Source organism: Neomonachus schauinslandi, chromosome 6 (assembly GCF_002201575.2).
Source record: "Neomonachus schauinslandi chromosome 6, ASM220157v2, whole genome shotgun sequence".
NCBI lineage: Eukaryota > Metazoa > Chordata > Mammalia > Carnivora > Phocidae > Neomonachus > Neomonachus schauinslandi.
Window position 1 is genome coordinate 110,483,525 of NC_058408.1, and position 21,597 is coordinate 110,505,121.

Consider the following 21,597-nt stretch of genomic DNA (forward strand, 5'->3'; position numbering starts at 1 on the left):
TAGCTAACTATCCCACCCACTGGGACAGCTGGCTTGGCCTGAGGGTCAGGACAGGAAAGAGTTGGGATCCCAGTGAGGTGGGCCTGAAAACCCCTCCCCATCTGCTCCTCACCCTACAACAACCCTCCTCTTTGTCTCACCCCCACCCCAAGCCTTCAGAGGCACTATCCCTGGAAACCCACCCCCGCCAGTCGATCCACCCCCTTCTGCACATTCCTCCTCTAGGGAGGGACCCCTCTAGTCTCAGGCTGGGCTGTTCCCTGCCAAACTCCCTCAAAGTCACAGTGGAAGATCATAAAAAGGGAAACCCCCAGCGGAGCCCAGGCCCACCAGAACTTGGAGACCCCGAGAAGCCCCAATTTTCCAGTGCCCTGCTCAGGGGCATCTCGGGAAGATACCTGGCCCCCTCCCCAGTGCTCCTCCGGGCTGCGGAGCTGGGGACCCCTCGGCGCCTGCGCTCCAGACCTGGGCAGAGGGGGGCGTGGTAGGGAGAGGAGTTCGCCGCCACCCCTCCCGGCGCCGCCCGCGGCTGGGAGCGGGTCCCCTCACCTCCGCGCGCACTAATTGGTCTCATCTGGCGGCCGGCGGGAGCGCTCCAGAGGCGCGGATCCGTGCGGTGTCATCCGCTTAGCGCCTTCGCGCCACCCAACGCCCCCGCCCCGCGCCCCTCCCGCCGCCGCCGCCGCCGCCGCCGTCGGTCGTCTCTGCCCTCCGCGCGACCCGGGGCATGGTCCGCGCTCCTGCGCCCGGCCCGGCTGCGGCGAGCGACACTCTCCGCCCGCGGAGACATGAGGAGCGGCCCGGGGGCCGCCGTGGCCCTGGGGCTGCTGCGCCTCTGCCTGGGTGAGTGGCTGCGGGCCCCCGAGCGCCGGGTCGGGGCGAGGCGCGGGTGCCGGCACTGCCCGGGTGGGCGCCCGAGGGAGAGCTCTGGGCCGCTCGCTTCCACAGTGGGACTCGGGCGGGGTCGGGGGGGTACCGGACGGGGCGGGATGGGATGATCCTTCCAGCTGCCGGGTTTGGCAGGTACCCTGGAGAACCCCGATTTGGCGCCAGGACCCCCGCTGCCCTCGGCTTCTTCAGAAGCAGGGTGGGAGGTTTGGTGGCTGCTCTGAAGGCTGCTGGGGCAGAGGAGGGTGTCCCAGCTCCCAGTGTGACCTTGGCCAGGGCACGGCCCCTCTCTGGGCACGGGGTTCCCAGTCTGTCCATTGGTGGGTTGAGATTGGCCACTGCCTGGGTTCTAAGTGCCCCAGATGCTGCGAGCCCCTGACAAGTCCCAGCCAAGCCTGAGCCGGAGGAGGTGGTGGTGGAGAGACCCTCTCTGCAGCTCCCAGCCCAGTCTGTCGGTGTGCTGGGGTTGGGGAGGGGACGGCCAGCCTGGGCAGACTAGGACCAGACGTGTGACCATGCAAGTGTGAAGCTGTCCCACCCTGTGTCTGTGCTTCTGCCTGTTCTCTTCCTAGCCCAGGCCAATTTCGCCCCGCACTTCTTTGACAACGGGGTGGGCAGCACCAACGGAAACATGGCCCTGTTCAGCCTCCCAGAGGACACCCCTGTAGGTGAGTAGCCCTGGCCCCAGCCCCCTATTGGTTTCCCGGAGGGTGGCCCACGTTCCCCTGGACACAAGGACTGAACCCATGACTCCTCTGAGCCTATGGAGACACCCAGTGCCAGGCTGTGAGCCCTCCCAGGGTGCCCTGTTTGCGCTCTGGATTCCCCAGGGCAGTTGCAGGAAAGGAGGTCACAGCTATCATGGAGACCTAAGCCGGGCCAGTCCTGGAGACCCGGCTGTGGGCCCAGAGACAGGGCCACACCCAGACAGCAGGCAGCACTTGGCAGCGTGATAATAACCCCTAGGCTTGGCCACAGCACCACCCCTTACTCACTGTTGTGACCTTGAGCAAATATACTTACCTCCTGGAGCTTCGGAGCTGGGAGGCTTTAAACAGGCCTAAGAACATCCAGCTTGCTGGGATATGCATGAGAAAGGGTGAAGGGGAAAGAGGAGATTCTCCCTGCTTCCCTCTCTCTGTCTTGTTTGGGAACCCTGCGCAGAAGGATAGCAGTGTAAAAGATGCACCTACTCAGAAGTCCCTGAAGAACTAATCCAGACATGGGGGCACGATGCTGCACCATGGGTCACCCCTCCTGTCTTAATGCTGCCTCCCTTTTCTCCCATCCCCCATACCCAAGGAACCCCAGTCTTGGCTCCTGGGACAGGAATCAATACCAGACAGAGGCCCTGGAGTTAGGCACAGCAGACCTGAAGCTCCTCTGTAATCTGTATTACAGATTACAATCATACAGTGGCTGATACTAACATCTCACTGACAGTTATGAAGAGTAATGATAGAGGGTGGGAAGCAGCCCAGAGGGCTGAGGCCTGCAGCCAATGCTCACTTCAGGGCGGGACTTTTAGCACTGGATTGAATACCCACCTTATAAACAGCTGAACAGGACCAACAGCTTGGTCCTGAACAGATGCCACTTTTAGGAAAGGTTGGGTCCCAGAGTCTAGTGTCCCCTTCCTGTGTCTCCTTCCAGGTTCTCATGTATATACTCTAAATGGGACAGACCCCGAGGGAGACCCTGTCTCCTACCACATCAGCTTTGACCCCAGCGCTAGAAGTGTCTTTTCTGTTGACCCCAATTTCGGAAACATCACCTTGGTTGAAGAGCTGGACAGAGAGGTATGGAGAGGTGTGAGTAGTGCTGTCTTCCAGGTGTGCAGACAAACCTCTGAGGGCTGGAAGTTTCCCTAGAGGTCATCCCTGGAGAGGTCCTGTAAGCCACAGAAAACTGACAGCAGATCAGGGCTAGAAAGAGTCTTTTTTTTTTTTTTTTAATGTAAGCTCTACATCCAACATGGGGCTCGAACTCATGACCCCAGGATAACGAGTCGCATGTTCTACTAACTGAACCAGCCTGGGAAAGAGTGGTTTAGAGAGTGGGCCTGAGTTTGGTAAACCTCCACTCCTCCATCCCTCTGCACCTTTCTGAACCTATGGGTGCCAGGGCCTGAGCTACATTTCTCTTTTGAGACCCCACACCAGGCTGGTGGGCCTCGCGGACCACTTAACTGGACCTCCAGCATGGGCTTACCTCCAGTTCTGGTCCGATGACCAACTCCACCCGCTGCAGGCCAGGGTAGAGAAAGGAAAAGTGGGTCTCAGAGGCTGCTGTAGGGACCCCAAGGTGAAAGTGTCATCGTGTACCCCTCCCCAGCACTCCTGGGGGCCTGCTGACCTCAATACCCTTCCTCACTGAGGTCCCACCATGGGCTAGGCAGTGCTTGAGATACTGCAGATCTGGACCGTGGAATACAGAGAGGTGTGGGAGAGATGAGGGGAAGGAAGAAAAAAAGGAAACCCCAGCTCCCTGGGATGTCCAGCACACTAGGTTAGCATCTGTCCTCATTCTAGCAGTGGAACATTCTCTCTCTGTGCCTTAATACTACTGGGGGTTTATGAGAACCTCTGATGAGCTGAGACCCTCTGATGGGCTGAGACAAGGTCTCAAGCACGGCCAGAGGCAGCTTTTGGTCACCCTGCCTTGCACCAGGGCTCCCTTGAAATGCCCAGGTCTGCTCTGGTGGTCTCCGTGGGGGCAGGGAGAGCCTCCCCCCCACCAGCCTCAGGGTCCCCAGGTACATCAGACTCCCAGGCACTCACTCAATCCTTATGTTTTACAGAGGGAGGATGAGATCGAGGCCATCATCAGCATTTCAGATGGCGTGAATCTGGTAAGTGCACCCCTGAGCCAGCCCCCTGGCAGTACTCACCCCCTGGGCTTGCCCACAGTTCCTTCTCCCTCCTAGGGGCTCTCTGGCAAATCCAAGCCGAGGCCCAGCAAGATCTGCTCCAATGTGCCCCCAGGACAGGGCTGCACCAGGGGAGGCCAGTGGGGATGCTTTCCCATCTGCCTCCTCCGACCAGCTCCTCCCAGTCACCCAGACCTAGCTGCCCCTTCACCTCCTTCCCCACAGACACCACTTCCACCCGGCCCTCATCATTGCTTGCCAGGGTGATCTCAGAGGTTCCCCAGCTTCCAGGCTACCTGACCCCAATCCATCTCTGAAGTTCAGCCAGAGCCATCACCATAAAACGTTAGACCTGGCCAGAGCCGGCTGTGAAAGCACTCACAGCAGGCCCCACTGCCCTCAGGATGCAGTCTAAGCCCTAGTGTGGCACTCAGGGCCTCCCCATTCGGCACTATCTGCCTCGCCCACCTTCTCTCCCATATTCACTCTCCCAACCATCTAGCTCCAAATCTGCTTATGTCCTCTGAACTCACCATACATATCACTCCTCTTTGCCTTTGCATGTGCTGTTCCTTCTTCCTGGCATACCTTTCCACCTCTTTCCCTCTCTCCTGACAAACTCCTGCAGAGCTTAAATCTCACTCCTCTGTGAAGCCTCCCTGCTGTCCCAACCACTGGCTAGGCTAGATGCCTCTTCTCGGGGCCTCTGGAGACAGCCTCAACTCCTGTCCCCTTTGCCCCTTCTCAGGTGGCAGAAAAAGTCATGATCCTGGTGACGGATGCTAATGATGAGGCCCCCAGTTTCATCCAGGAACCCTACGTTGTCCAGGTTCCTGAGGTAAGCAAGAGGCCCCTAGGTGGAGCCCATGCATTCCCACCCTGATGCACTCCCGACCCTCTGGGCTGCCCTGTGACCTGCCCCAGGAGACCGGCCCCAGCGTGAAGAGCACCTCCTCACTGCCCTCCGGAGAGCCCTCCCCTCCATGGCCTCCCCTCACCTCTGTTGCCATCCCCTCACACATCCATTTTTATCCACGGGAGTGTCCTTTTACCATTTTCCGTTAAAACCATAATGTATGTTTATTGTGGAAATGTGAAATATATAGAAGAGTAGAAAAGAATGTGTTTCAAAAATCACCCTCATGGGCACCTGGGTGGCTCAGTTGGTTAAGCTACTGCCTTCGGCTCAGGTCATGATCCTGGAGTCCCTGGATCGAGTCCCGCATCGGGCTCCCTGCTCAGCAGGGAGCCTGCTTCTGCCTCTGACCCTCCCCCCTCTCATGTGCTCTCTCTCTCTCTCATTCTCTCTGTCTCAAATAAATAAATAAATAAATAAAAATCTTAAAAAAAAAAAATCACCCTCAATCCCTCCAGCTTGAGACAACATTGTCAAATTTTGGTGCTGTTCTTTGGCGTTATGTTGGGATTACTGGATTTATTTTGTTTTATTTGTATAACTGTGATGATACTAAACATACACTTTCTGTATGCTGTTTTTCACTTAATTTACAACATAAGCATTTCCTCAGTAATTGTAAAGTTTAGGTAACTGTCATTTTAATAGCTTCCATTTAGTGCATATTCCATCATTGACTGAACTAGTCCTTTACGTTTGGATATTTAAGATGCTTTACATTTTTGCTGTCAAAAGAAACGTAAAATTCTGAACATTAACATAAAACCTCCATATAGCTAATTAGAATGATTTCCTTAAGATCTGGTCTAAGACGTGAAATGACGAGGCTGAGAGCATGAGCTGCCTGAGTAGCCCTTGCTAGCTCTCTCCCCTAGGATGTGGGAGGGGCTTTGTCTCCCCATCCCTCACCAACATTGGGGATTCTCGAATTTTTTAATGTTTGCTAATTCAGTAGGAGAAAGATACTTCATTTTGGCTCTGAATGGTATGTACATGATCCCTGGTTATGTGGAATGTGTCTATTAACCATTTCTTCATTTCATATTTAAACCCTTTGTCTATTTGGAGTCTTAGTTTTGGAGGATGTCTGTTTGCTCCCTTCTTTCCCCTTTCCTTCTTCCCTGCACCCACTGTGACTTTGGCACGTCTCCTCCACGGCTGCCTCTCCCCCAGTGGGGTGCTCCCTGGTTAATCATCACCTTTTCACCTCTTTTTAGCCCTTCACTCCCTGGCTCCACCTTTCTATGGCTCCCTTACCCCCAGTCCCCTGAGCATTGTGTCACTGTCCCAGGACTGACCCCCCCCCACTATCACTGTGACCTCTCAGGACATACCTGCTGGGAGCAGCATCATTAAGGTGCGTGCGTTGGACAAGGACACAGGCTCTGGAGGGGCTGTCACCTACTTCTTGCAGGTAAGGTCCTTACCAGAGGCCTGGGCTAGAGGGGACACCTGGAGGGCCACCACCTCCATCACCAAGGCCCTGAGTCAGCCTCCACTATTCCCAAAGATTGTCAAAGACATCACTTCAGCTCCACCGGGCTGGGCTGGGCTGGTGGGGACATGAGAGGAGCGTGGGTGGAAGCCGTCTTCCCCTGACCAGCCCACCCTGGCTCCCTCTCGGTTCCCTGCCACCTTCTCCCTGGGTCTCCAGGACCCTCAGCTCTCCCCACCGAAACCCCTTCCCCAGGAGAGGGCCGGGCGCATTGCACCCACACAGGGTAGAAAAACTTGCCTGGGCCTAGAATTGTGGCGATGAAAAGGACAGAGGGGGATCTGTCAGGAGGAACAGAGCAGTGAGAGCCCCGCCCCACCCCTCTCCATCCCCCCAACCCCATCAAAGGCAGAGACCCCCTTCCCGCACCTCGTCCTCCTCCCTGGGCTCCTCAGGAACCAGCCACGCCTCTCACAGCTGCACCCCCGTGGCTGCTCCTCGGCCCTCAGAGGTTAGTCCCGGGCTCTCACAACTGTCAAGGCAGTACCACCCGGTGGCTGACAACAGGGGTCCTGGAGGAATCCCCGGGCTCCACCTGTACTGGAAAGATCCCGCCACCTCCTCAGGGGCCTTCAACCCCTCATCTAGCTCTCCCAGCTCTCCTTCCTCACGTGCCGAACGGGAACGGCCCAAGCCCATCCTCACGGGTTCTTGTGGGGATTAAATACACGTAAAACTCCACAACAACTCGTGACACACAATAACCCCTTTTCCAGCTTGAGGATCACCTCCTGTCCTCACCCACCTTCCACCATCCCCCAAGCTGCCTGCGAATGGCCCATAGTCCCCTACTTGCTGGGGTGGGAAGATCCTGAAGGCTGTCTCCACCACTGTGGCTTCTGAGCCCCCACTGCCTGTAGGTTAGAGCTCTCTGCTGCCAAGTCTACCTGCTAGAAAGTCCAGGCCAGAGCTGAGCTGGAAGCTGGGCAGCAAGAAGGCCGGGGCCCTGCCGGGAGCACGCTGAGGGATGGGAGGGGACCACAAGGCCAGAGTTCCTGTGACAAAGGACAGTGAAGACCCCCTGTCAGTAAGCAAAGCGGCCATTCCTGGGCCGGCCTGGGTCCCCCTCCAAGGACCAGCCTGCCCCTCACTCTTACAGAATGTGCACACCACCAAATTCGCCCTGGACCGCCACAGTGGCGTGCTGCGCCTCCAGGCTGGGGCCACGCTGGACTACGAGAAGGCCCGGGTGCATTTTGTCACCGTGGTTGCCAAGGTAACAGAGAGGGAGGAAGGCGGAGCATCTGGTCTTTCTCCAGCCTTTGTCAAGGGAAGCTGCCCTGGGGTTGGAACAGAGTTCGGTTCTATAAGGGAGTGGGGGCGCTTTGGAGGGCTGAAGATATGATGGTGGGGGGGTGAGGGTGCGGCTGATCAGAACCTCTGTTGATGTGGACCCTGCCCGGACATGGACATAGTCTCCAGGGAGGCTGGAGTGCGTGGGCTGGAGAGGGCATATTCCCTCCTGGAAGAGGGTGTACGCCCCATGAGGACTGACAGGCCAGGTTCCCCTCCGGAGGACCAGGTGGCCATGACCTGGAGACCCATGCTCCCTCACATCCCCCACAGCCTGGCCTCCAGGCACCTCCCTGTCTCTGCCTGGGCTTGCTCACCTCACCTGTTCCTTTCTGTGATCCTCGGCTTCCTTATCTGCCCACCCATGAGGCTTAGCTGAGTTCCTCAGACTTCTAAAGTGTGTGGTGTGGGATCTGCAAGTCAGCAGGTGCTCAGCCAAGGTGGCCGCTCTGTCGCCTGAGGGCGGGAAACCCCAGCTGTCCCTCGGGGACCAACATTTTCTTTTCCAGGAAAAGAAAGGCCCTCGCTGGTCACATATTGGCCACAGGCCAGCCCCCTGGAGCCCGTAGCCCCTCCCTGATACGCCGCGAGGGCTGGGCTCGCTGGGCACACACCTGCATCACGCAGGCTCAGGCGCGGGCCCAAGTCGTGCTCTTAGTAGGTTCCCAGGAGGTGTTTGAGGTTGGCTCCTGGCAGGTGGGAGAATATTCTGACCCCTCCTCCTCTGGAGAGAGAATTCATTCTTCTTTTCCAAAGGAACACTTCTGAGTGAGCTGACTAAAACCTCCACGAATCCTCTCATTTAAATAACCCCTATGAGGCGGAAATGATCTCCAGGTGACACAGGGCCAAACAGAAATCAGAGAGGGCAGCTGGTCTTGAGGCCAGGAAGTGGCAGAAGCCAGATTGCATGGGGGGCCCCCCAGAGCCCGACCCCCCCTTCACTCTCTGATTCTTCCCCAGGATGGCGGAGGGAAGCTGCGAGGGGCTGACGTGGTGTTCTCCGCCACCACCACGGTCACGGTCAATGTGGAGGACGTGCAGGACATGGCCCCTGTCTTCGTGGGCACACCCTACTACGGCTATGTGTATGAGGACACCCTTCCGGTGGGTGGCTGGCCCCTAGCCCAGTGTCCCCTCCAGACACCATGGCCCCGGGATCCCCTGTGGCTTGGCCCTGGGTCACCCTCGTCACATGGCTGGCTCTGGACTAGCTCAGGCTCAGCGCATGAGCTTGTCTTTTTGCCAGTGGGAGTGTAAGGGGGAAGAAGCAGGTGCGGGTGTGTGGAGCACCTGCTGGGCGCCAAGACCGTGACAGGCATTTCTTCACTCATTCAGACTTACTCTCATCCAGCTGCCAGTGTTCCGCCCCTCAAAAGGGCTGGGAAGAGAGGCTGGAAGGTGGTTCATTGCCTTGGTTTGGGTGGGGCTCTTTCTACACCTTGTGTGGACGAGGAGGGTGCGATTCCTTTATGCCTCCCCAGCTCCAAACCCGTAGCCTGGGGTTGCTCAGACCAGTAGTTGTCCCGCAGGCCCAGTTCCAAGGATGGCCTCAGCTTCCTCCCCCTCAGTGCAGTCTTTGCCCCTGGTGTTGTGGTGACTATGCTTGTCTTCAGGCCTCTCAGGGAAGGTCCTATCCCCAGGCCTGGCATCTAAGGCCCGGCCTCCCCTCCACCCCCGAGTCCTCACCAGCCTCCCAGCACCCAGCCCATGTCCCCACTGTGTCCTTAGCCTCTGCCTGAGACCGGCCCATGGGCCAGACGCTCCATGCCCTTGTCAGGCCAGCCCAGGCACTGTTCTCCTTGACATCTTTGGTTGAGATGGGAGCTCCTCTTCTCTGCTCCCATGCTGGGCACACCCCTCCTCGGGGTACACCCATGTATTTACATGCCCCCTCACCTCGGGCAGACCGGGAGCTCCCTGGAGGCTGAGACCAGGCTGGAACCAGACTTCACGCAGCCACGGCTCAAGGACTCTGTGGAACTGAACTGCATTATCAATTTTCCTTTCCCTGGATCTGATGATTCTAGACTTGATGAGATAACGAAAGCACTTACTGAGGACCGCTTACATGCTGGGCACAAGCTACGATACTGCTTCTTCAGAAGCTGGTAGCTGCGAGGTAGAGATGAGCAGAGTGAGGGAGAAATGGCGGGCTCTTCTGGTGGGGGCCGAAGGCAGGGCCGGGGGAGGCCAGCTGTCCTGCCAGGAGCGAAGGGTGCAAAGCGTTGCTGAAGGAGAGCAGGCAGCACTGGGACAGACAGGAAGCAGCCACGAGTGTGGGTAGGCCGAGGAGAAGCGCCGGAGTAGGGGGCTTAGGAGGGCGCGGCAGGCTGAGGTGGAGCAGGCTTGTTAGTTGTGCAATCCCTGCCCAAACCCTTCGAACAGCACCCCAGCTGGGGGCCCCAGGAGAGCGTCCTCGTTCCTGGACTTTGCACTGGACCCCTCTGTGCCCAGCCCCTCTCTCACCTGTCTCTGACTCCCTCCCTGTACCTCTGAAGGCAAAAGGTGGATGAGGCAGTGAGGGTCAGCCTTGAGGGCTGGACAGTAGAGGCCAGAGCTGAGTGTGTTATGTGGGAAAGGAGGGGTGTGAGGCGGAGGCCCACTTGTGGGGGACTGAATGTCCCTGGGCAGCCATGTGTGAACCAATATGGTGGGGAGAAGAAGGGCTCAGGCTGTCTCTCCAGCTCTGGGAGCCAGTGGGTGCTCCGGTCTCCCTGTAGAGCAGGTGTGGGGCCACACAGAGGCCTGGCCCTTTTCTTGGGTGGCAGTGGCACCTCCCCTCTGATGGGGGCAAGTATCTGGGGAAGGGAGAGCCCCAGCATCACCCATTGGTCTCAGGCAGCTGCTTCTGTCCCCCCAAGGGCTCGGAGGTACTGATGGTGGTTGCCATGGACGGAGATCGAGGCAAACCCAACCAGATTCTCTACAGCCTCTTGAATGGTGAGTCTGGGGCGACTTTGGGGACAGGCCCATCGCTGGGCTAAAGCTCCTCCTTGCTGGGTGACCAGAGTAACCTGCCCAGACCTCTCTGGGTCCCAGTTTCCTCATTTGTAAAGCCAGAAGTACAAGACGTGTTGTGGGGGGGACGGGTGGTGTTGGGCCCCTCCAGGAGGTGACAAGTCTTCTTGGGCATGTGCTCTGGCTCCTGCTTGTCACTATGTCTAGCAACAGGGAGTAACTTTTTAAAGTTACTGGGTTTTTTTCCCTCATTCTTTTTTTTAGGGGTGGGTAAGGGCAAAGGGAGAGGGAGAGAGAGAATCCTATGCAGGCTCCACACCCAGCACAGAGCCCGACATGGGGCTCGATCCTGTGACCCTGAGATCATGACCTGAGCAGAAACCAGGAGTCGGACGCTTAACTGACTGAGCCACGTAGACACCCCTCTCATTCTTTTACATTTCTGGCCTAGAGCATATGGTTGAATTAAAAGAATTAAATGCAACGATGATACGGCATTTCCTACTATTAGCCCTATATACAGATGAGAGAACTGAGACTCAGGGAAGCTAAAGGGCCATCCCACATTCCCACTGGATTTGAACCTAAGTCTTCTGGCTCCCGGACTCTGTTCTTTGCACAACTGAGCAGCAACTGAGCAGGTCACGGTGGCCCCGGGTGGGTTCTGTGGCCCCCGGTAGCCAGTCCCCACAGCGTGGGTGTCTGATCACAGTCATGCGCATGTCTGTGTGCTCTCACTCAGACCCCATCGCCTCTCCGGCCCTATCCCTAGGATATGCCTTGTGCATTCTCTCTCTCCAGCAGCTCCCGCATGCATGAATGTGGCACCATCACAAGCAGGCTCCTTTCCCCAGGTACACAGATCCCCCTTGACTGCTCCTCGTTCCCACCCCTCCACCTCTGCAGCCTTCCCACAATTACCCAGCACCCACCATCCCCATCTCTTCTCTCCTCTCCCTCTTCTGCTCCTCCTCCTGCAGCCTCTGCCTCTTCCCTCCCTCCCTTTCTCTCCTCTCTCTCCCCCTCCTTATTTCCCTACCTGTGTGGCTGTTTGTCCCTCTCTCTTGGCCATCACACACACACGTGTGCACACACACATGCACACACAGGGCACATAAGAGAAGCCAGTTCTATGAACCCTGAAAGCCAGACTCAGAAGTGAGTTTAAGTCCCGGCTGTACACGTGCTGTGTAATCTTAGACAAATAACTTAGCCCCTCTGAAACTCAGTTTCCTCATTGGCAGGATCCAGATGATAGAATTACATTCTATAGACACTTCAGTGAGGGAATGCCTGAGGAGCACAAGGCTGCCTGCCTGGCCTGGCTCCCCTGCGCCTCCCATGGCCGTGTGTGCAACTGCAGGGTGCATCTTTCCCCCTTGCCAGGGAGTAACGGAGACTTCGAAATTAATGAGACGTCTGGAGTCATCTCTGTCATGCAGAGCCCTGCCCAGCTCAGGAGAGAGGTGTATGAGCTGCACGTACAGGTACCTCTAGCTTGGCCTTCCCTCCTACCCTCCGGCCCTGGGAGATTCCAAAGTTGATGAGACCCAGCCCACTCCCACCACCCACCTTCTACCCAGGGCGGGAGCTAGATGTTGCTCCAAAGAGCACCTGCATCACATAGCCTGTGTGAATCCTGCAGCAGACGCACACAAAGCCCCTGGCAAGGGGAGACGTGAATTCACAAGGAGGTAGGACTGAAGCAGCAAGGTCTTGAACATGGGTAGGACCCAACAGGTGGTGATCGGTGGTGAAGGGCGTCACTAGTGGGGGTGAGGACAGACTGGAGGCAGTGTGGGCTAGGAAAGCCCCATGAGCCAAGGCTGGAGGGGAGAGCACATGATGTACTAGGGAAGCAGCAAGGAGTCATGGGGCTAGAGCAAAGGGTCCACAGGCAGCATGTAGACAGAGAAATGGTTGGATCCAGGCTGGGGCCAGAGGAGTGAAGGCCCTGAATATGAGATATAGTTTTTTTCCTGGAACAGGGCCAGTTTTGTGGACATGTGGTCTATGTAATTACACAGGCATCACCATTAGAAGGGTCCCATGCTGGGCGTAATGCTCTGCTCTTGCTGTCTTGAAATTCTTGATAATTTTTTAACAAGATTTTAAAACAATTTTTAACAAAAATTTTTGTTAAAAAATATTTTCATTTTTCACTGGGTCTGCAAATTATGTAGCTGGTCCTGCCCAAGAGCAGTAAAGAGCCATTGAAGGGTTTTGAGCATGATTAGAGTCTTGTTAAAAAGCTCATTCTGTCCGCTTTAGACCGGGGAGTGGGGAGGGGCTCTCAGATTTAAAGAGTTTGGCAAACAAAGATTTCCAGGACCCGGTCCTGGCGACAGGAAGTTAGTGTGTCTGGGAGAAACCCAGGACTCTGCACCTTCTGAGCTCCCAAGTGATTCTGTGCACCAGTCCCAGCCTAGGGTTTGAGAACACTGGTCCCAACTTGAGTTTGGAGAGAACTGGACAAGAAGCAGGGAGGCAGAGCCATTAGTCAAGGTGATAAATCGAGAAGGCCCTTGGGGACGAGGGGAGGTGGAACAGTAGAAACAGACAAATTGCAAAATATGAAGGAGGCCGACTCCACACAATGTGGTTGTGCGGGGTGAGGGAAGGGACAGGGATGGGGCATCTGGGGCGGTACCATGACATCAGGAGCACAGGAGAGGAGGCAGGCTAGGTAGGACAGGCCCAGAGAGTTTGGGTATACAGGTTTGGAGCCTGGGGAGACAGTGTCAGCATACAGGCGGCTGTGGAAGGGTGGGTTTGGGTAATGGGATCACCCCGAGGATGGCTGTGGGGACACAGGAACACTGGCTGAAGACACAGCTGTGGGCACACTGAGGCTGAGTGAGGGGGGGGGGGGGAGCAGGTGAAGGAGACCCAGGAGAGATCAGAGAGGTAGAGAGGAGCTTGCACAGAGCAAAGTCACATTAGCAGAGGACACTCAGGAAGGCAAAGGAGGTGAGAGTGCTGCATGCAGCATGGAAATTAGTGTGAAGTATCTCAGTTGGGGATGCGCTGAGAACTGAGTAGGAATTAGGAAAAATGGAGGTGTAGGCTTCTGAGAAGGGCTTCAGGAGAGCAGCTAGGCTGTGATGGAGTGGTGTCTGGGGAGTGGGAGTTTTAGAATAGGTAAGGCCAGAGCGTGCTTATGGAACAAGGGGAGGGAGGTCCTTGATGGTATCTGTCACAGGGAGTGGTTCACACAGAGCCTGTGGATTCTCGGCCCCGGCTTTGCAGCCCCCCTTCCCTGCAGCCTTCCCACAGCTAAATGGACACCGGACAGAATGTGGCAGAGCTGGGATTTGAACCCATATCTGTCTGGCTGCAAAGAGGGGCCAGTGTGGGGAGATGGAGAGAGCACTGATTAAGGAATCAGACACACCCGAGTTCTTCCTGCTCCAGCTCTGCCACTCACTAGCTGTGTGACCCCAGGTGACTACTTCACCCCTCTGTGCCTCATCTGTGAAATGGGGTCAGTACTAGCACTGTATTGTTGCCTGTGGCTGTTGTAACATTCCCATAAACTTAGTGACTTAAGACAGCACACATTTATATCTCACAGTGGCCGTGGGCTAGGATTCCAGCCTCAGCTTAGCTGGGTCCTCAGATTCAAGGTCTCTCATGTAGCTGCCATCAAATTGTCGGCTGGGACTGGGTTCTCATCTGAAGACTCGACTGGGGAAGGATCAGCTTCCAGGCTCACATGATTATGGGCAGGATTTAGTTCCTAGTGTGCTGTTGGCTAGAGGTCACCATTAGCTCCTTGAAACATGAGCCTCTCCAACACAGCTACTCGTCTCATCAGAGCCAGCAAGGTGAAGAGTCTGCTAGAAAACAGAAGTTACAGTCTACGTGGTCTAATCACTAAGTATATCTCATCACCTTTGCCATGTGCTATCAGAAGTAAGTTGCTAGGGCAGGCCGCACTTAAAGAGAGGGAATTATACAAGAGGATGAATACCTGGAGGCAGGGATCTGTGGGGCCATCTTGGAGTCTCCAGCCACACAGCAATAGCCACCTGTCCCCACCCCAGGTGACTGAGGTCAGCTCTGCAGGGATCCCAGCTGCCCAGGCCATGGTCCCAGTCACCATCAGGATCGTGGACCTCAACAACCATCCGCCTACATTCTATGGAGAGAGTGGACCCCAGAACAGATTTGAGCTGTCCATGTATGAGCACCCACCTCAGGGAGAGATCCTGCGGGGCCTTAAGATCACCGTCAATGACTCAGACCAGGTGTGTGGTCCTGCCCTCCACCCTGTCTTCCAAGGGGCCTGAACTGAGAGCTCATCAGCCTTCACTGCTTATGTGCCAGGGGCCTGGCGGGTCACAAAATGAATGAAACAGGAGAGTGTAACCGAGAGAGAGATGGGGAGAGATGGGGTAGCTAACCAAAGACTCTCTGCTTAGCCTAACGACATTCACAGTCAATTAAAAAGTAAAGCCAGCCAAACAAAAGCCCCTCTGTATTTGATCCTCCAGAGAGGTATTGTGACCACTTCCCATCACCTCCTCTGCCCAGCAGAGGGCTAGGCTGTAAGTGTTTGTTACCTGGCTTAGTCTCCATAGCCTGCTAAATCTTTCTGATCCTCGATGGCCTGGCCGACAGAAAGAAAGACTAATACTCACCTGCCAGGGTTAAGGGCATAGGAAGTCTCCTTGCTTAGCATGACTATCTAATGAGTTTCTATTCTCATTCATCTTCCCCGTTGCCTCCCTCCAAACTCTGTCGCCCAGGGAGCCAATGCCAAATTCAACCTGCGGCTGGTGGGACCTGGGGGCATCTTCCGAGTGGTCCCACTGACAGTCATGAATGAAGCCCAAGTCACCATCATTGTGGAGAACTCAGCTGCCATTGACTTTGAAAAGTTCAAAGTGCTAACCTTTAAGGTAGGTGATGCTCTGCACTGCCCTGAATGGGGGGGAGGGGGATCCTAGGAGCTCATAGCAGCTCCTGGATTCATTACTGAGGGGTCCCTGTCACCTCCTGCCCCTCCTGGCCCTCCATTTTTCCTCTCAGTTCGTCTGCCCCTCCTGCTGACTGGGGAGCATGAGTGGGAGGTGGGAAGAGGGGAGGGTACAAGAGCCTGCTCTCACTGCTCACATAGCCTCACTGAGCCCCGGTCCTAAATTATGACTGTCCCAGGAAAGCAAAGCATTCAAGGTGCCATGTTAATAGATTGAGACAGAAATACTATTTGATTATCAAGATAAACGTATTTCTCACATGCATTTGACATCTGTCATCAATTCTGGTAAAAACTTTGCAGAAGATGAAAAAAATACTCCTTTGTATCTGTGATTGTTTAAAATTATGAACATATGTAAATAATGATTATTATATATAAACATAAATACTATATATTAATAAAAAGGAAAAACATACCTCATTGATATTATTTAAACAGTTATAATTATTTATAATTATACATACATACCACTACAGCGAACATCATGCTTAAAAGTGCAATTCTAAAAGCTTCCTATGAAGTCAGGAACAAATTGTGGATGCCTGCTATCACATTATTTAGCACTATTCCTGGAGTAATGTTATTCCTTGGATAAAGAAAGGAAATAAGAGGTATGAACATTAGAAAGGAAGAGACAAAATTATCATTATTTGTAGATGGTGTTATTGTTTGCTTAGACAAATCTAAGAAATGTTGGAAAAACAAACACAGCAAAGTTGCTAACATGATTGATTACAAACTTAATACACAAAATTTGAGAGTGTTCTTACATATGAAAAATAGCAAAGAGAATAATGGAATAAAAGATCCTCTTTTATAATAACAACTAAAAGATAAAATTCCTAGGAATGAGGATAATAAGAAATATGCAGCATCTAAATAACAAAAAGCACAAGAATTTAACAAAGAGATATAAAGAAAGCAAGAAATGTAAAGGCGCATCTTGTTTAAAAAAATGCAAATTCTTATCAAGTGAATAAAGAATCCAATATCATTTCAACTAAGTCTTACCTGGAATTTCCTTTGGTGAGGTGGAGGGAATTTAACATAATTACACTGGTTTTTGTATCTGGAGAAATAAACCTGTAAGAATAGTCAGGAAAATAGAAAGAAAGAATATGAGGCAGGAACTTCCCTAACAAGTATTAAATTATATTATATAACAAAATAATTTTTGAAATTGAAACTAAAAAGGAATATGCAAATCAATGGGACAAAAGAAATTGGCCCAAATACAACTCTAAGAACTGCAAGAAAGCAGGCCTTTCAAGACAGTGGGCCTTAGAGGTGCCCCCTGCAGGTGGTGGAAGGCATCGCAGGCTGGAGACTGAGAGTAAGGTGGAGCAAGGCAGGCTGGTGCTGGACCCTGCTGAGACAGAAGTGGGAAGGCTTTCTGCTTGGTGACCCCCACCCAGACAAGTCCTTATTTTCTTTCCTTCCCCAGCTACTGGCCATTGAAGTGAACACTCCAGAGAAGTTCAGTTCCACAGCAGATGTTGTGATCCAGCTCCTGGACACCAACGACAATGTCCCCAAGTTTACCTCCCACTACTACATTGCCAGGATCCCTGAGAATGCGCCAGGGGGCTCCAACGTGGTGGCTGTCACAGTGTGTTGGGAACTAGCATGGGGACTGGGTCTGGGGTTAGGAGCCCCCACTGAAGGGGGTCTGATGAAATCAGACAAACCTGGGTTCCAATTTGAATTGCAAAGCCCAAACTCATTAACTGTGTCCTTAGACAAGCTACCTGACCTCTCTGAGGCTCAGTTTCTTCTTCTGTACAATGGGGTAACAATACCTCTCAGGACTCTAAGGAGGACATAGGCATAAACCCTAAAGTCAGGGCACAGGACCCATCTTTTCCTTCCTCATTTACAAAGGAGGGATACATGCCTTCCAGATCTAAACCTTTTGGTTCCTCCAACAGTTGAGACCTCCCGGATAGAAAACTAGGGCTCTAGAGCAGTCCTTTAGATAAGTTTCTCCCCAGTTGGGTAACCCCAAAGCCCCTTGTATTGCCATGGAAAGCAGCCCTCAGACACATGAGCTGCCAACATGCCCCGACAAAGGGCAGGGACCTCTAGGACCTTTCTCTCTTCCAGGCTGTAGATCCAGACACAGGTCCGTGGGGCGAAGTCAAATACTCCATCTATGGGTCCGGGGCAGACCCGTAAGTAGATCCAGAATCCTGGACAGGGCCTCGGACAAGGGATTTGGGAGGCAGGGGGCAGAGGGGATCTGGGCGGAAGGCAGGAGGGACCTGGAAAGGATAGAACCTTGGTTGGAAAAATGAGCACAAGCCCAAGGAGGGAAAGGGAAGCAGAGAGCCCGAGGCAAAGGTTCTGGGATCTGAGAGAAGTAGGGTCACCGTCATGGCCTGGAGCTAGGGAAGGGCAGGCCTTGGGTGGAGAGGGTGAGTCTGAGTCCAGCTAAGTTCAGGGTTAATACGTGGATGAGTAGATGGGTGGGCCTGTCTCCCGCAGTCAGACTGCAGGGCCGGAGAGAGGGTCAGGTGGGCTACTTTGGAGAAGCTGCATAACGCTTTGGAGGTAGGTCACTCCTGCAGGGGTGTGTGTGTGTGTGTGTGTGTGTGTGTGTGTGTGCACGCACACTCGTACCTCCATGCACACTCCTGTGCTTGTGCACTCCCAAGCCTGAGCTCCCTATGCCTGGCAGCTTCCTGATCCACCCATCCACCGGGATCATCTACACTCAGCCCTGGGCCAGCCTGGACGCTGAGGCCACGGCCAGGTACAACTTCTACGTGAAGGCAGAGGACATGGAGGGCAAATACAGCCTGGCTGAGGTGTTCGTCACTCTCCTGGATGTCAATGACCACTACCCTCAGTTTGGAAAGAGTATCCAGGAGAAGACAATGGTGCTGGGGACCCCAGTGAAAATTGAGGTGAGCTTTGAAAGCAATGAAGCTTCAGGGGCGCCTGGGTGGCTCAGTTGGTTGGGCGACTGCCTTCGGCTCAGGTCATGATCCTGGAGTCCCGGGATCGAGTCCCGCATCGGGCTCCCTGCTCAGCGGGGAGCCTGCTTCTCCCTCTGACCCTCCCCCCCTCATGTGCTCTCTCTCTCTCATTCTCTCTGTCTCAAATAAATAAATAAAATCTTTAAAAAAAAAAAAAGAAAGCAATGAAGCTTCCCTGAAAGCCTTGTTCTAGCTGCTGCAAGAGGCACTGTGGCATAAGAATTTATTTCAAAATAAAATTTATTGGCTTCCCACAATGAGCAGGGGTTTTTAAGGTACGTTATATAGCCACATCCTCACCTCAACCCAGAAATAACCTCTAAGACAGAAGATATTATTGCCATTCACAAAAGAAACGAGGCTCGGGTAGTTTAAGTGGTTTGTCTTTGTTCACACAGCCGGTTGGCCGGCTTTCAAAGCAGTGCTATGAGACACTGTCTTCCCAACGTGGAAGAAGCATGAACCCTGAAACCCAACAGACTGGACTTTGAATCCCAGCTCCCCTCCTTCTCTGTATCCATCCTTAGACAAGTCACTTAGCTTTTGTTTTTTTAACAATACCTACTGCCCAGACTTGTTCTGAGGATGGAATGGTGTAACACACGTAGGGGGCTGGCACAGACCCTGGCTCATTCAGTACTTCTCCCAACTCCAGTTCACTCCAAGTAGGGCTAGGACCATTTTCCCATCAACCCAGCAAGCCACATAGGACTTACTGGTTTAGCCAGGGTATACAAGTGTCATCCTCGAAGCCCAGCTCTGTCTGACCCTCCCCACACACAGGCCACAGACCAGGACGCAGAGGAGCCCAACAACCTGGTGGACTATTCCATCACCCACGCAGAGCCTGCCAACGTGTTTGACATCGATGCGCACACGGGGGAGATCCGGCTCAAGAACTCCATCCGCTCCCTCGATGCCCTGTACAACATTACACTTAGTGGGGACTTCACGTGGTCCCTAGAGGTGCAGGCCAAGGACCGTGGCTCCCCATCCTTCAGCACCACGGCCTTACTCAAGATTGACATCACAGACACTGAGGTGGGTACCAAGTCTGTGTTGGGAAGAGGGTCGGAGGGTCAGCTCAGGCCTTGCTGCAGTGTGATCAGAGGAAGAAAGACGATCTCCAGTCTCCCTCCAAAAGACACTCAGTGCTAGCAAAGCCTGCCTTTGCCATCAGACACACAGGCTTTAGAATCAAGCAGAAATCCTTGTTTCAATACCTTTTGACACTTCCTTTCCTATAAATTGGGAATAGTGAAGATTCCTTCACGTGGGTGTTAAAAGGCAGAAGTAAAATCATGATGTGTAGTTCTCAGCTCAGTATCTGGCAGAAAATCATGACTTAGGGGGTTTCTGATACATTTGGGCAGACGAGGCCTTCCCTAACCAAAGGTAAGCAATACCCTAATCTCCCAAGAAAAGAGTCCAGCTAATGCAGGAGTTCTTAATCTGAAAGAGGTTGCTTGCATTATCCTCTCTCAGTGTGCATTTTTCTGGAGAGCTGCATGCATCACGTTTTCTCTGTGTGCGTTTTTTCTGGACTGAAGCCCATAGTGCTAGTCGGATTCTCCAGGGATGCCTGACCCCAGAAAGATGGTTTTTAAACCATCAGGCTTCAGGGAGCTCCTCCAAGGACTGGGCAGGAGCTGCAGAATGCAAAGGGGTGGCTCTCTCTTCCAGATGCTGTCCCGAAGCCCCATGGCCGCCTTCCTGATGCAGACCAAAGACAACCCCATGAAGGCTGTGGGTGTCCTGGCTGGCATCATGGCCATCATTGTGGCCATAACCGTCCTCATCTCCACCGCCACCTTCTGGCGTAATAAGAAGTCCAACAAGGTCCTGCCTGTGCGGCGAGTACTCCGCAAGCGGCCCAACCCTGCGCCCCATGCCGTCCGCATCGAATGGCTCAAGTTCAGAAGGACCAAGGCTGCTGCCAAGTTTGTGCTCAGAGAGGATCCTTCCAATGAGAACTGCAACAACAACAGCCTAGGAAGCACACTGCCCCCCAAAGCCCCAGCTCCCCCTCCACCACCCACAATGGCACCCAAGATGGGCATGGCCCCCTGGACTGTGCCTACAGTCTCTGGCTCACTCACCCCTAAGCAACCCCAAGAGTCACCAAAACCCAAGGTGGGAAGCCCCATCCAATCAGCTCTGGTCTCTGAGCTCAGGCAGAAGTTTGAGAAGAAGGGTGTAGGTAATAAGGCTTACTTTTAGCATGTGTCCTGTGGACCCTCATTTCCCCAGCCCAACTTTCCTACTACTTGGACCATGCTCCCCACCACCTGCTCCTTAGGGTCACCTCTGCTTTGTACCATGATGTAAGCCCCATATCCACGGCTCTGGACATGCCTTGGATGAGGGATTTCTCTGTTTATGGGCTGCAACTGCAAATACTTCCTCATCACCCAGATTATTGGCACAGTTATGTGCCCCCCCATTCCCCAGAGGCTGGGAATCAACAAAGAGCCAGCTCTGGGTGTCTTCTACTCACGAACCTCAGACCTCGCCGAGTCCCTCAGGTCCTCCTGCGGCCTCAGCATCCTCAGTGGAGGATCAGGGCCCTGGCTGCATGTGGCAAGGCCAACCAGAACCTGGATCCTGAAGCCTCCCACTAAGAGCAGGAACAGGAAAAGGAAGTTCAGCCCTGGCTAAGGTTGTGGTCAGTGACCCTTGCAGGCTATAGGAGAACAAATGCATCAGGACCGGGCAGTGATGCCCTGAAAACTCACACCAACTGTGGGGCTGTTCCTCAAAGCCATTGGAAAGATGGAGGATGGTGTCTGGGCAGAGACCATGGGTCCCTGCTATATCCGCACGGGACCAGGGGCACAGAGGTATGAAATGGCCCCAGCTAGGGCTGTCCCAGGCGGGCCCCAAAATGTCCAAGCTGGAGCCATGCAGGAGTCCTAGAGACATCCCGAAGAGCCACAAGCCGCACCCTAAGGTGCTGCCTTCCAGGAGTCCTTGAAGAGACAGTGCAGGGCTGAATTTTGGAGAGATCTGTTTTTATCCTGCTCACATGGTGTAACCTTGGGAAAGCCGTTTAAATTCCCTGATCACTCACTTCCTCATCTGTAAAATGAAGTAAGTCAGTCTTCACTGCCTCACTCACAGGTCCAAGGTGGAGACTGAAATAAATATGTGGTAACAAGGGCTTTAGCCAAGTGCAAAGCAGCACAAATGCAGAGTATTTTTCTGCAGGTCAAT

General features: G+C 54.0%; 1 protein-coding gene across 1 annotated transcript; it reads left to right on the forward strand.

Annotated features, from left to right (window-relative positions):
* Positions 1 to 788: 788 nt before the first annotated feature.
* On the forward strand, positions 789 to 20,604 carry CDHR1 (cadherin related family member 1). Its single transcript, XM_021700041.1, has 17 exons — positions 789 to 843; positions 1,461 to 1,556; positions 2,542 to 2,687; positions 3,689 to 3,739; positions 4,506 to 4,595; positions 6,001 to 6,087; positions 7,268 to 7,384; positions 8,425 to 8,568; positions 10,326 to 10,404; positions 11,809 to 11,909; positions 14,469 to 14,672; positions 15,174 to 15,326; positions 16,851 to 17,015; positions 17,510 to 17,577; positions 18,084 to 18,312; positions 19,168 to 19,425; positions 20,068 to 20,604. The coding sequence occupies exons 1-17, from the start codon at positions 789 to 791 to the stop codon at positions 20,602 to 20,604; spliced, it is 2,580 nt and encodes an 859-aa protein (XP_021555716.1).
* Positions 20,605 to 21,597: the final 993 nt, after the last annotated feature.